The sequence below is a fragment of the Lolium perenne genome, chromosome 2 (assembly GCF_019359855.2).
Source record: "Lolium perenne isolate Kyuss_39 chromosome 2, Kyuss_2.0, whole genome shotgun sequence".
Classification (NCBI taxonomy): domain Eukaryota; kingdom Viridiplantae; phylum Streptophyta; class Magnoliopsida; order Poales; family Poaceae; genus Lolium; species Lolium perenne.
Window position 1 is genome coordinate 91,286,653 of NC_067245.2, and position 15,489 is coordinate 91,302,141.

Sequence of the window (15,489 nt, forward strand, 5' to 3'; positions counted from 1 at the left end):
AACTCTGCCGACATTTCGGCAGATGAGCTCCAGAACGAAGTTCGTTGCCTAACATGCCTCAGCACCAAGGACACCATCGTTCTGACATCGGCGCACCCTCCTTATGACTCCAAGCATCCTCCATCCGAGGTAACCTTTTCGTCCTTCGTTTACTGTCATTACTCCTTCTTTTTGTTTGTGCCTTACACGTTTTGCTATCTTTCTGCAGGTTCCCGCTGTCGCCCAATGTTATCCTCCCTCACCCGAGAGCGGAGTGGTGTTAGAGGATGACGATGACGATTCTGGAGGAACCGAGGATACCCAGCACGCCCTTGAGGACAGCGATGTCCAAGAGGAGGAAACTGCTGAAGATGACGCCTTTCTCAAGAGCAGACGCCGCAAGCAGGTGCATGATGATCTTATCACTTCGGCTGAATCAAGTCCTAAAGGAGGAGATAATGATGCCGACGAAGCTGCTTCGCCTCCTCCTGCTAAGAAGGGTTCAACCAGTTTCTTCGTGGACGAAGATGACCTGGACTTGTGAGCATTTATACTCTTGTTACTTTCATTTCTTGTCACCTTGTATGCTAACTGCACGCTGTACTCAAACAGCTCTGCCGATGATGATGACGATGTTCCTCTCGCAAAGAGGGCTAAACTAGCTTCTGAGAGAGCAGCATCGGCTAAAGAATCAAACCCTTCTCCTGCCAAGTCGACACCTCCATCCCAAACGGGTGTAGAGAAGGTCCCAGTGTCGAGAGTTATTCCTTCCGATGATGCTCCCACGCCGCCGGCTGGCCGCGATCACGTAAGTACTTTAATCTGTCAAGCTTTGCTGAATTTCCATCACCTTACTCTTCTTGACTTTTTCCTGGCTGCAGCCAATTTACGCTACAGTCGATGCTGTGGTGGATTTTGCTGAACAATTTACTCGTCTCGAAGCTGAAAATTCTCAACTTCGGAAGGCCGTCAAATCTTCGGCTGATCAGGTGGTCGAAGCCAACAGACTTGCTGCCGATGCCAAAAGTGAGAATACTTCGTTGAAGGAAGAAGTAAGTCGGCTGAAGCGTCAAATGAAGGATGACCAAGATGCCAGGCGTGCAGCGGCGGCTGCGATTGATGAGAAGGAGGGTGTCCTCCGCGAATCCATCAAGGGTTTACTGGGTAAAATCCTTGTAGTGCTCCGCCTCTTTCTTGATGCTTTCTCCATTGATTACTAATATTCTCTTTTTCAGAGGCCGCCAATTTAACTGTCAGTCGTCGTCATCAGCTTCAGGAGGATTCTACGGCCGACGCCTTGTCACTTGCTGCTGAGTCAAATGTCCAGATCCTCAGATTGCTGCAGAAGTCCAAGGGAGCGCTGTCGAAGTTATACTCGATGATCTTCCCTAAGGCGAAGCTGGACAAGACTCTCGACGAGATGGCTGAAGCTTTCCTTATCGATCCCTATGAACCTGTAGAGGTACTGAAACGTCGCAACCGCTTGTTTGGTGCGGTTCTTACTTTCCAGTTGCTTATGGGCCACGGGATGAGATCGGAATTGGAAGAGTTTTCTAAGGCGCTGCCTGTTGATGATGAAAATCATCTAGTCAACCTTGAGCCTTTCAAGAGATCGGCAATAACTTGTGCCAACCGGCTTCTGAAGTTGGTGGATGAAGCACAAGCCGAACCTGCTCCTGAGTCAGCCCCTGGTTCAACGTCGGCTAACCCTTGAACTGTTATTTGATTTGTTGTAAATATTCTCGTAACACTTTTAAATTCGGCTCTGTTGCCAAACATCCTTTTGCCTGTATGATGTGCACTCAATGCTCCCGATGGGAGTTTTTTCTTTTTTATATTAATGCTTGGTCTGAAGTGAGGACGTGCTGCAGATTCCTTCATCTTCTTCCCGTGCTGAGCTCTTTCCAAATTCCTCGGGTAACGATGAATCAGGCCTTGTTCGTCAGTTACGTGATCAGGTGTCTAGTCTAAATAGAGACATTACTTCCCTTCGTGCGATGGCTGCCTTAGTGAAGAAGAAGGGAGAAATAGCGACTACCGTTGAACAATACGCTCTTGATGGTCTTCATGTTGCTACCGAAAGTTTGAATTGTGAGTATTAGCCTGCCTTCTGATTCCAGGTATAGCTTGAATGTTCTAACATTCGTTCCTTTTCCAGTCGTGGCTTCGGATGCAGCTGAAGAGGACAGGAAGATTCATGAAGAGGTTGAGGCGATGACCGACGTTGCGCATCCAACACATGGTTTATGGTAGCATCGTTCGAAGGCCGTCATTATGGCGAAGTTCAAGTACCGGGTGATGAAGGCACAGTACTATTTTGACAAATACTATGCCCTTCTCACGATGGTTTGGCACACCTTGTTTCCTCTGGATCAGGCACCCGGAACTTTGTCTGGCTTGTTCACCCGATTCAAGTCTCCAGAAAGGATTTGGCTGCTAGTGCGGAAAGAACTTCTAGCTGGTGCTGAGCTTGCTTTTGCTTCCATATTGGCATGCCATCCATCTTTAGATTTAAGAGCCGTGGCTAACACTGAAAGGGATTTAGGCCAGTACTATGATGTTGCTAGAGGTCCTGCTCACACCATTGTTTCTCGGATGGAATCATGTCTCGAGAAGGAACTGAAGGCGCACTGGGACCGGGGATCCCGATTATGAATGTAATAGCCTTGTATTTCACATAAGACTGTTTGCTGCGTACGCTGCACGCTTTGATTTGATTGATATTTTATTGTCGAGTGCGGCTGAGTGATCAGTTCAGCCTGCTTACTCGACGACTTCGTTGTATTTTATGCAATGTGATTGCGAAGTCGATATGTAATTTATGTGAAAGTTCGGCTTCGTCACACGGTGCACCTGTTTGAGCCTTATCTTAATGTAACCATCGACTGCAACACTCGCGTATTTTTCGAGGCTTGGATTGGTTGTTTTTGTGTGTCATTAATCTTAGCTCTCGTAGAGAGTATTTAATTAATGTCATCGTGTGAACACGTTTTTTCTGGGCCAGTGCTCCCGATGGGAGTTAGAGCCGATGGAAACGGTTCCGAACGTTACGTTCGGGTGTCAGAGCCTGAAGCAAGAAAAAAGGGTAACAGAAATCTGATTAGATCTTTATTCATAATGCAAAGTAACCTTGTAGGCCGTTGAAAAATAATCGTATTCTATGTATAAAACCGTCGCAAGTGCGCGATGTTCCACGGATTCTCGACATCTTTTCCTGAGGCTGGATTTTTGAGCCGATAAGCTCCTCCTGGTATCACTTCGGTGATGATGTACGGTCCTTCCCATGGGGATTCCAGCTTCAAGGGTCTTTTTTGCTTCAGCCGAAGTACCATATCTCCAACACTGAAATTTCGACTGCGTATTCGTCGACTGTGATAATTTCTCAGTGCTTGTTGGTAGACCGTTGTTCTTGCCAAGGCAATATCTCGTGCTTCATCAAGGAGATCGACAGCATCCTGTAGCGCGATATTGGAGGAGGACTCTGTGTACGCTGTTACTCGAGGCGCTTCAAATCGGACGTCGGCTGGCAGGACTGCTTCGGCTCCGTACACCAAGAAGAATGGAGTGTATTGAGTCGACCTGTTGGGGGTGGTTCGCAAACTCCATAGCACAGATGGTAATTCCTTAACCCAGGCTCCGGCTGCGCCTTTAAGGCGTTTCTTTAAACCATCCGCTATTAAACCATTGATCCTTTCCACCTGACCGTTGGTCTGGGGGTGAGAGACTGATGCGAATTTCAATTTGATTCCTCCATCATCGCAAAATTTTCTGAATTCCTCAGAATCAAAGTTGGTGCCATTGTCTGTGACGATGCTGTGGGGCATACCGAATCGACAGGTTATTCCTTTAAAGAATTGGACCGCCGTTTCAGCCTTTTGATTTTGCACTGGTACTGCCTCAATCCACTTAGTGAATTTGTCGACTGCAACCAGTAAGTACATGTGTCCTCCGGGTGATGATCTGGGCAACGGTCCAACTTGATCGAGTCCCCATTGAGCGAATGGCCATGCCAAGGGTATTGTCATTAAATCCGTTGCAGGAGCGTGTGGTTTCGACGAGAAACGTTGGCACGCATCGCACTTCATGACTAGATCCCTAGCATCCGAAGCTGCTGTTGGCCAATAAAATCCTGCCCTGAAGGCTTTTGCCACAAGAGCTCTGCTCCCTGCATGATGCCCACATGTTCCTTCATGTATCTCACGTAACAGTGCTTTTCCATCGTCAATGGCGATGCACCTTTGGAAGATCCCTGAGATGCTGCGCTTGTAAAGCTCACCATTTATTAATGTGAAGGCCTTTGATCGTCTGACGATTCGCTTAGCTTCCACGGAGTCTTCTGGCAACTCTTGTTTCGACAGGTACGCTAGGAATGGTTCGGTCCATAGAGGCTCGAGGAGGAGAACTTGTTCGGAAGAAAGGACTGGAGATTCTTCAGCCGAAGGTTTTTGCAGTGAGCTTTTTTCCAATTCTTCACCCGATGATTTTCCAGACGGCTTTTCTTTAATTGATCTTTGAGCGATCACTTCGTAAAAAACTCCATCTGGGATGGGGGAGCATGTGGACCCGATGTTTGCCAAAGTGTCGGCTTCCTCGTTACTGGCTCTGCCGATGTGCTTAAGCTCGCATCCTTCGAATTTAGCCTCCATGTTCTGATACAGCTGCCGATAAGCAACCATGTTATCACTGACTGCATCGCACAGGTTCATTGACTGCTGGACCACCAAGTTCGAATCTCCGTAGATCTCTAGGCGCGTAGCGCCACATGCCTTCGCCATTTTCATTCCGTGCAGCAGTGCTTCGTATTCTGCTTCGTTGTTTGTCGGCAGGGAGAAATTCATACGTAGTATATACTTCATTTTATCTCCTTGTGGTGATATCAGCACTACTCCTGCCCCTGCTCCTGTACTCCGCTTTGACCCATCAAAGTACATCACCCATGACCCTGACATGTCGGGTGTCGCTGGTGTCTGTGATTGGATCCAATCTGCCACAAAATCTGGGAGGATTTGGGATTTTACCGCTGTTCGGTTGACGTAAGTTACGTCGTGTGGTGCTAACTCGATAGCCCATTGAGACACTCGACCTGTGGCTTCCGGGTTGGTCATTATGCTCTTCAGGGGTGCTTCGCTCACAACTTTGATCGGGTGCTCCGTGAAGTAGTGCCTCAGCTTGCGAGCCGACCTCCATACTGCATATGCCAACTTCTGGTGATGAGGATACCTCTGTCTTGCGGGGGTAAGTACTTCACTGAGGTAGTAAACGGGCCTCTGCACACCGTGAACCCTCCCTGCTTCTTCTCGTTCGACAACCAAAACGCTACTGAAGACTTGAGCTGTAGCGGCTATGTACATCAGTAATGTCTCCTTTTCGCGCGGAGTTACGATCACCGGGGAGGTCGATAGGATTTTCTTCAAGTTGTCGAAGGAGTCTTGTGCTTCTTTTGTCCACTCGAACTTTTCTGACTTTTTCATCAGGTTGTAGAAGGGCAAAGCTTTCTCCCCTAGCTTCGCGATGAACCTGCTAAGCGCTGCTAATTGGCACTGGCCAACCTTGCACTTGGTGCAGATTCTTTGGCGGCTCCATGTCGAGAATAGCTTTGATCTTCAAGGGATTAGCCTCGATTCCTCTGGCTGATATGAAGTACCCGAGTACTTGTCCTCCTGGCACTCCGAAGAAACATTTCTTGGGGTTTAGCTTGATTTTGTACTTGTCCAGATTGTCAAAGGTCTCTCGCAAGTCGTCGATGAGTGTGGCTGCGTGCTTTGTTTTCACCACGATATCGTCGATGTAGACTTCAATGTTCCTCCCGATCTGTTCCGCGAGGCAGGCTTGCATGCAGCGTTGGTAAGTAGCTCCCGCATTTTTCAACCCGAAGGTCATGACGTTGTAACAGAAAACGCCGTGTGGAGTGATAAACGCGGTTAATTCCTGATCCTCCTTCTTCAATTTGATCTGGTTGTACCCGGAGTATGCATCAAGGAAAGAGAGACGGTCGCACCCGGCCGTAGAATCGACTATTTGATCTATTCTGGGTAATGGGAAGTGATCTTTCGGGCAGTGTTTGTTAAGGCTAGTGTAATCAATGCACATGCGGAGGGCGGTGGTGTCTTTCTTCGGCACCATGACTGGATTAGCCACCCACTCAGATTCCTTAAGCTCTCGGATAAATCCCGCCTTGCGGAGTCGATTAACTTCTTCACCGATTGCCCTTCTTTTTGGTTCGGAGAATCGCCGCATCGACTGTTGTACTGGCTTGGCCGTCGGGTCAACATTTAGGGCGTGCTCAGCGAGTTCCCTGGGGATACCTGGCATGTCGGATGGCTCCCATGCAAATATCTCCCAGCGCTCACGGAGGAACTCGATGAGCGCGCTTTCCTATGCGACAGCTAGGTCAGCCGAGGTGTTGACCGTTTTCTTCGGGTCAGTAGGGTGCACCTGCAGCTTCTTGGTTTCCTTTGTAGTGTCGAACTCATCGGATCTTGTGTTTCGATTGTCGGCTGGTGGCTGCGTGTGATCTGTAGTGGCGTCGATCGCGCTGAGTTCTTCTTTAGCTCCAAACTTCGAGGCGATCTTCTGAAATTCCCTGTCGCAGTTATCTGACCGAGCGAAACTGCCATGAACGGTTATTGGGGTCCCGTTGTTGCCTGGCATCTTTAGTTTCAGGTACGCATAATGAGGCACGGCCATGAATTTGGCAAACGCAGGTCTGCCGAGGATGGCGTGGTACTGAGATTCCCAGTCGACTACCTCGACCCGACCCTCTCTTTCCTGAAGTTACTGGGCGTGCCGAAGACTACGTCCAACGATGTTTTGCCCAGCGAGTAAGCGGGTCGAGTCGGTATGATGCCATGGAACCCTGTGTCGGATTCTTTTAGCATGTCGACTGTCAAACCCATCGCCCTCATCGTGCTGGCGAATAACAAGTTCAGGCCGCTTCCTCCATCCATAAATACTTTGCCCATATTGTATCCCCCAATCTGCGCTTCCAGGACAAGGGCCGCGTGACCGGGCCTTGGGACGGCCTTCGGGTGGTCCGCCCTGCTGAAGGTGATGCTCTGCTCCGACCAATCGATAAAATCTGGCGTATCCATCATGGCCACTTCTGCGTATTTTACTTCTCGGGAGAACTTTTTGATTTCTCTTTTTGAAAAGCTGGTTTTGTGGATCATGTTGATTTGTCCACGCAGTGCTGGAAATGCTTCGACTGGTACATATTCATCTTTTTCCATTGGCTCGTATGGTTCTGGTACATATGGCTCTGGCTGATGACCATAGGACTTTGCTTTCTCTTCCATTATGCGGACTCTTGATGCAGCTTCGGTTCTAAGGTCGTCGCAGAACTGCCGAATCTCTAGGAAGTGTCGGCAGTTCCTTAATAGATGGCTAGACTTCTCCCGGCCATCCTTAGGATCGAAGTAAGAGTGAAGATAGCATGGCTCCTCAAGTTGCTCTGTAGCTGAGAGGTGTGGAGAACGGGTGCGTCCTCTGATTGACGACATGTCATAGCATCGGGAGTGGACTACTGTTCTGCCCTCTCTTCACGATGTGAGCTCCTCCGTCTCTTCCTTTGTCCAGCTGCGGTGCCGGGGCTTTCACGGATGCTTTCTCGCATGCCTCTGGGCGAGGTCTCTAAGTTTGCTGCCGAAGGGATACCTTCCTGAGGCACGACCTTTGAGTGGGACGCACCGGCGCCGGGGAGGCGAAGAAAACCTCCGGAGTCGACGACGAAGTGGACGCCACCGAAAATAGCTTCCGCGTTGCGAGACGATGCCATAGGGTTCGGGTGAAGCTCTTCGCGGTACGGTACGAATTCAAAGGATCCGCAGCGGACCGGATCTCTTGGCTTTGCTGGTGTCGGCGACTCAAGTAAGAACGCCGCAGACGTAACTGGTGCTGCCGATGACCTGCCTTGTGCCGACAGGCTTCCCACAGACGGCGCCAATTGTCGAGGGTACTCCTCGTCAATGCCCTCCGATAGGGGCTTAGGGTTGACGGAATCCTGTAGGCTGACACGAGACATCGGTTCACAGACAAGCGGGGAGAGCAATTTACCCAGGTTCGGGGCCCTCGATGAGGTAAAACTCTTACGTCCTGCCTGTCTGTTCTTTGATTATGAGAATAATGGGTTACAATGGGGTGCCGAATAGTTCGGCTGAGATCTAGGCGAGATTGCTGTTGCTAAGGTTACCTAGCTCTAAGCTTTTCCTGGCTAAGATTGCTAAGATTGTTCGTGTCCTTCGCCAGCCCCTCTCCTGACCTTTATATAGGAGGCCAGGTCTCAAGAGGTCTAACCGAATACGACTAGATTTACAGTAGTTTAGATCCAATCTTTCCTTGTTTGTTCGCTTCCTTGTCTTGCCCGTCAAGGGATCTTCTGGTGCACCGACCTAGTGGCCCATCTAGTCTTCGGGTGTCTTCATCGGCCTCCAGTTGGTCAATACAGGATAGGGCAACGTCGGTTACTCGAAGGGTAATGCCTACGTCAGTGCGCGAGGCCAAAGAAAATAAGTACTTAAGACACAGGAATAGCACAAAGTATCACGTGATGGTATGCTCAACCAGCCAAACCGAAAGCAACAAGGATTGATTAGTATCAAGTCCCAAGAGAAGGCGCGCAGAAATTTTTACGGCTGACAGGAGTACTGTCTGAAAGCTTCACACGAGGATCAGAGTTACACGCAAGAAAAATATGGCATGCATCCAGGGAGAGAAAGGAAAAATCAAGCTGGCAAGTTAAGGGCTACCTTGTGCGTTCAAGAAAGAAAAAAAAGAGAGAAGTCATCTTCGTCGGCTACAGAGGAGCTGAGATCAACATCAACAATCCTTGCGTATTCAACTTTGTCTCCATCACAATATGCGACACCGCCGTGTGACTCGGTCCGGCGCGTCCGTTCGTCTCGACTGCTTTGGGCCTAATGACGTTTGACTTCGACAACACGCCATCTTCATCCGATACAAAACTATCAGATCGGAACAAGTTTCGACTGCTTCACCGCGCACAGTCGCCACGCTCGGGAGTTCGCCGGCCATGGACCCAACATCGCGGACCCGATATATTTGGGTGCTCGCCCCGTCAACTGCTCTGCTCGGCTGACCGCGCCCACCGTCACGCACTCGTTATACTGGGGCTCGCCTGCCGCGGACCCGACATTACGGACCCGATATATTCGAATGGTCACCCGTCGCGGATTGGCTACATCAACTGCGTCCTCTTCATCGGCCACGTCAGTCAAGGCGCCGCATGGGCTATTTTGGATGGCGCAATTACTTCAGCTGCGCCCGCCGCACCGACTATTTTGGATGGCGCAATTACTTCAGCTGCGTCCGCCGCACCGACTATTTTGGATGGCGCAATTACTTCAGCTGCGTCCGCCGCACCGACTATTTTGGATGGCGCAATTACTTCAGCTGCGTCCGCCGCACCGACTATTTTGGATGGCGCAATTACTTCAGCTGCGCCCGTCGCATGGACTATCTTTGGCTCATCGGGAGCGCCGGTTCGCTGGAACCCAAGAAGATATGAAGACTATTACTCCCATCGGGAGCGCCGGTTCGCTGGAACTCAAGAAGATATGAAGACTATTACTCCCATCGGGAGCGCCGGTTCGCTGGAACTCAAGAAGACATGAAGACTCAAGTTTTGAAGAATTGCAGTAATTCGGGACACCCGAACTGCATCGTCAGGAACCTTGTTCGTATATTATAACGAACTGCGGGGCTCACAGTCCCCTGAAGATTCGACTGTGCTCGCAGTCCCCTGAAGATTCGACTGTGCTCATAGTCCCCTGAAGATTCGACTGTGTTCACAGTCCCCTGAAGATTCGACTGTGCTCGCAGTCCCCTGAAGATTCAACTGTGCTCGCAGTCCCCTGAAGATTCGACTGGGCTCGCAGTCCCCTGAAAATTCGACTGGGCTCGCAGTCCCCTGAAGATTCGACTGTGCTCATAGTCCCCTGAAGATTTGACTGTGTTCACAGTCCCCTGAAGATTCGACTGTGCTCACAGTCCCCTGAAGATTCGACTGTGCTCACAGTCCCCTGAAGATTCGACTGGGCTCACGGTCCCTTGAAGATTTGACTGTGCTCACAGTCCCTTGATGATTCGACTGGGCTCACGGTCCCCTGAAGATTATTTCGAAGACCTTGCTCTTTTCCTTTGCTATAGATGCCTCAAAGAGTGCCGCAAATAGCAAGGATCATGAAGCAACGGGGACCTTGCTCTTTTCCTTTGCTATAGATGCCTCAAAGAGTGCCGCAAATAGCAAGGATCATGAAGCAACGGGGACCTTGGTCTTTTCCTTTGCTATAGATGCCTCAAAGAGTGCCGTAGATAGCAAGGATCATGAAACAACGGGGACCTTGCTCTTTTCCTCTGCTACAGATGCCTCTACGAGTGCCGTAAATAGCAAGAGTCTGGAAATAAAACAACCCACGTTCGATATTTTACTTATGGAAATATCAAAGAACAACGGGCTCATCGGCAGAGTTAGTGCTCCCGATACATTCGGGAGCTGCTGTCAGAACATACATCGGTTGAAAGCAAAGTTGCACATACAACGGGTTTAGCAAGACCCGCAACACGAGCTGATCACTCAAACAATTTGCTGACCAACGAATACACATACGCTTAAACGGGCAATTAAGATTTGCTCCTTCAAAATTTGCCAACGACATTGACACGGTAAAGGTGCATATATATGTACCTACCGAAAAACTTACAAACAATGGCATCAACGATGCTCAAAGGTGCATTAAGGATTGCCCCTTGAAATATACAAAAATGTGTCAACGGCACCTGAAGAAAACTATAAACATCGAGTTACTCGACTTGAGTCTACTCACGGTTGCAAGCATCAGTGCCCAGACTCGGGGGCTACTTCCATCGGGAGCGCTGGACGCGCACCTGATAAAATTATCGGCTCCTCTGGGCCATCATCTCAATCATCGGCTCCTCAGGGCCATCATCTCAATCATCGGCTCCTTAGGGCCATCATCTCAATCATCGGCTCCTCAGGGCCATCATCTCAATCATGGCTCCTCAGGGCCATCATTTAAATCATCGGCTCCTCAGGGCCATCATCTCAATCATCGGCTCCTCAGGGCCATCATCTCAATCATCGGCTCCTTAGGGCCATCATCTCGATCATCGGCTCCTCTGGGATATCATCTGAATCATCGACTCCTCTATCTATGGCATCGTCAGAGTCATCGGCATCAAGTTCTCAGAACTTGAAAAAGTCTACGGTGTTTGACTTAGCATTTTTACACCCTATACATAACTATTTCATATTATATACAGGCTCGGGCGCTACTCCCATCGGGAGCGCTAGTCGCGCACCCGATAAAAAATATGGCAACCTCGCCAACAAAGAAGAATAAAGTTGAAGACGTCGGCATCAACAATCAAGATCTTCGAGTAGTACAACTTGAGTCTATGCGTGGCTCCAAGCACCCGCCCATAGACTCGGGGGCTACTCCCATCGGGAGAGCTTCGCGCACCCGACAGAAAGCAACTTCGACTCTACATCAAGCACAAGATTCAACAGATGATCAAGACATTCGGCGAAGACAACTTTAGTCCCTGCCCGAAGCTTCACTTCGGCCAGACACTCGGGGGCTACTGACGTGGGCATAACCCTTCGGGTACTCGACATTGCCATACCCGGTGCAGATTATCAAGATGGACCAGCACAAGGACTCGACAAGCTGGACCCGCAAGCGTTAACAACTTGGACTACAAGGAAAGAAGGCTCCAATATGAATCCTACTAGGACTCTTGTAAACCCTAGCTTGGCTGATATATAAAGCCAGGCAGGGGCACCCCTTAGGGACACGCACAATCAGAAACATAATTATAGAGGCGACACGCCTAAAAACCGCAACCCGCGGATTAGAACTAGACTAGATCCAACTACTCCGCCTATGGCGGCCCCCTGTACCATAATATTCATATACTGGATTCCTAGCAGGACGTAGCGATCCTCCACCGCGGGGACGTGAACCTGGGTACGTCGTGTACCGCCTCGCTCCCGGAACTTCGGTCGTCGCCTTTCTCTAAAAACCCAAGCCCCTCATGGTGGGCATTGCCGAGGAACCGCCTCGTCAACGTGCACTCGGCCACAGCGTGGGCCACAACACGGTACTCAGTCTCAGCGCTGGAGCGAGACACGGTGGGCTGCCTCTTGGAGGACCAAGAGACAAGCGACGAGCCGAGGTAGACGCAGTAACCGCTGGTGGAGCATCGCGTGTCCGGGCATCCCGCCCAGTCCGCGTCCGAGTAGGCGACGAGGTCGGTCGACGTCGAGGGCGAAGCATGCAACGACAAGCCGTAGCCAATGGTACCACAGACGTAGCGTAGAATCCGCTTCACCGCGGCCCAATGAGCATCCCGAGGAGCATGCATATGCAAGCACACCTGCTGCACAACGTACTGGAGCTTCGGGCGCGTCAACGTCAAGTACTGGAGAGCACCAATGATGGAGCGGTAGAACGGCACGTCGGATGCCAGCGACCCATCACTGGCGGAGAGCTTGGCCTTCGTGTCGACAGGAGTAGGTGCAGGGTGGCAGTTAAGCATCCCTGCACGCTCGAGAAGCTCGTGGGCATACTTCCGCTGATGAAGGAAGAACCCGTCCGCACGCTGGACAACCTCGATGCCGAGGAAGTAGTGGAGCGGGCCAAGGTCCTTCAGCACGAACTCAGCGCAAAGACTGTCGGTGAGCTGTCGAAGAAGCCCAGCATTGGAGGCCGTCAGGATGATGTCGTCGACGTACAGCAGTAGGTAGGCCATGTCGTTGCCGGTCCGGTAGACGAACAGCGACGCATCCGAACGCGTGGAGCGGAAGCCAAGCTGATGCAGGAAGCCGGCGATGCGCTGGTACCAGGCGCGGGGCGCCTGCTTCAGTCCATACAAGGACCGAGAGAGCAAGCACACGTCATCGGGGCGCTCGGTGTCGACGAAGCCGATGGGCTGCTGACAGTACACCTGCTCATGCAAATGGCCATGGAGGAAAGCGTTGGAGACGTCCATCTGGGGCACCGGCCATGTGCGAGAGGCGGCAAGGTGCAACACCGTGCGGATCGTGCCCGGTTTGACAACCGGGGCAAACGTATCGGTGAAGTCGACACCAGCGCGTTGCCGAAAGCCGCGCACGACCCAGCGCGCCTTGTAGCGCTCAAGAGTACCGTCGGAACCGAGCTTGTGCTTGAAGACCCATTTGCCGGTGATGATGTTGGCGTGAGGGGGCCGGGGAACCAGCTCCTAGGTCCGGTTGAGCTGCAGCGCGTCGTACTCCTCCTGCATGGCAGCGCGCCAATGTGGGTCGCGCAAGGCGGCACGAGCCGAGGTGGGCACCGGCGAAGGAGCGGAGGAGGATGCAGCAGTGGTCGCCGGGCCGGTCGCAGTGCCGGTTGAACCGGCCGGTGGACCGGACGGGCCAGCTGGGGGACCTGTTGGACCGGCCTGCTGACCGGAAGGTCCGGCTGGGGTGCCGGTTTGAACCGGCGGCCGACCGGGCGAGGGGGCGGAGGCCCCTGGATACCACTCCGGTTGGCACCAGTCAGAGGGCCGGTTTGGACCGGGCCGGCCGGTCGCCTGGCCGGTCCGACCGGGTTCTGGGCCGGGTCGACTGCTGGAAGGTACGTCGCCATCGTGCGGCAATATGCTGTTACCGCTGGCCCAGAAGGCAGACGCGGTGGACGGAGACGTCGTGCAGACGTACTGGTCGGCGGGGTAGCATGTAGACGGCCGCCGCATGCCCGCACGGGCGCGGGTGAGCATGGGCTAAGGGGCCGCAGCGACGGGCGGCAAGGCGGGCGATGAGGCAGCCGACGAGGAGGCGACTGAAGGGGACGCCGCGGGCAATGGGGGTGCCGTAGGGGCCTCGAGTGTCGCGGGCGACAGGGGCGCCGGGGGCGCCGCAGGCGACGGAGACGCCGAGGGACCAGGCGGGGCCGGCACAGAGGGGGACGCCGCGATCAGTCGTCGGCGCGCGGCCGCAAGGGGGGCCAGCGGGCGCCGGGGGCGTCGTCGGAGGTGTCGCCAAGAGTCCCTGCTGAAACGGAAAAACCAACTCGTCAAAGTACACGTGCCGGGAAGTGAGGACACGATGGGAGACCGGGTCGTAACAGCGGTAGCCCTTGGTGTTGGCGGGGTAGCCGAGAAACACACAAGGGAGAGAGCGCGGCGCAAGCTTATGCGCTTCGGTGGCAGTAGTGTTAGGATAACACTGGCAGCCGAAGATGCGAAGGTCATCATAGGAGGGCGGCGCACCGTAGAGGAGGTGATGCGGCGTGTAGGACCAACACAAACGACACGGGCGAATGTTGACAAGGAAAGTCGCCGTGGCGAGGGCATCCGGCCAGAATCGCGGGGGCATGGAGGCGTGGAACAGAAGGGTGCGGACGCAGTCGTTGAGAGTACGAAGCATCCGTTCAGCACGGACGTTCTGTGAAGAAGAGTATGGACACGTGAGGCGGAAGACGGCGCCGTGGGTGGCGAGAAGTGAGCGAATGGTGATGTTGCCGAACTCCTTGCCATTGTCGGTTTGTAAGGCGTGGATGGGGCGACCGAACTGAGTGACGACGAAGGCAAAGAAGGCGGTGAGGGTGGCGGCAACATCAGATTTACGGAGAAGGGGAAAATTCCATACAAAATGCGAGTAATCATCAAGAATCACAAGATAATAATTATAACCAGAATTACTCGGAACCGGCGAGGTCCAAACATCACTATGAATAAGTTGAAACGGAAAATACGCGACTGTGGAGGAGGAACTAAATGGAAGGCGAACATGTTTGCCTAGATGACATGCTTCACAAGAGTGGGCAACCGTTTTATTACAAGTAAAGGAGAAGCCTTACATTATTTGACGCAGAGCGGCGGAGCTAGGATGGCCAAGACGGGCATGCCAAAGGTCGACACCGGCGGAGAGGGCGAGTGGGCGGCTGGTGGTGGTGGAGGCCACGCCAACGGGGTAGAGATCGCCGGGGCTATCACATCGGTGGAGGAGCATCCGGGTATGACCATCCTTGACAGAGAAACCAAAAGCGTCAAATTCCACAGTCACAGGGCTATCACGACAGAAAGACTTAACGGAAACAAGATTTTTAGTCAAGTCAGGAGAAACAAGAACGTTATGGAGAGAGAGTGTCAACACCCGGGTTTTTTAAGTCCAGATGCCTATTATGCCATTCATCGCAATCCCAGGAATATTGTTTTTGCGAGACATAATAGATTGATATCACAGAACATCATTCATTACAACATCGTAATTGTCTTACAACAAAGGATCTCATGATCCAGTCTCATTACAATAGTAGATGATCTATTGATCAATTACAAAACACATAGCGGAAGCAAAGTAGCGTAGTAGTAGTCCATCTATTCCACAGGCAACTGTTGACGTCAGGAGTGATCCTAGTTGTCGTAGACGTCCTGCTGTCCTTCTTCCGGGTTCTGGTACTCCTCTTCATAGTCTGGCCATTTGAATAGCCAGGGACAAAGCCATGA

General features: G+C 51.9%; 1 protein-coding gene across 1 annotated transcript; it reads right to left on the bottom strand.

The window, feature by feature from the left end:
- Positions 1-3,039: 3,039 nt before the first annotated feature.
- On the bottom strand, positions 3,040-13,008 carry LOC127328713 (uncharacterized mitochondrial protein AtMg00810-like). The gene is made up of 2 exons (XM_051355290.1): positions 12,086-13,008; positions 3,040-3,046 (listed from the first exon to the last, which is right to left on the bottom strand). The coding sequence occupies exons 1-2, from the start codon at positions 13,006-13,008 to the stop codon at positions 3,040-3,042; spliced, it is 930 nt and encodes a 309-aa protein (XP_051211250.1).
- Between the last annotated feature and the right edge of the window lie 2,481 nt (positions 13,009-15,489).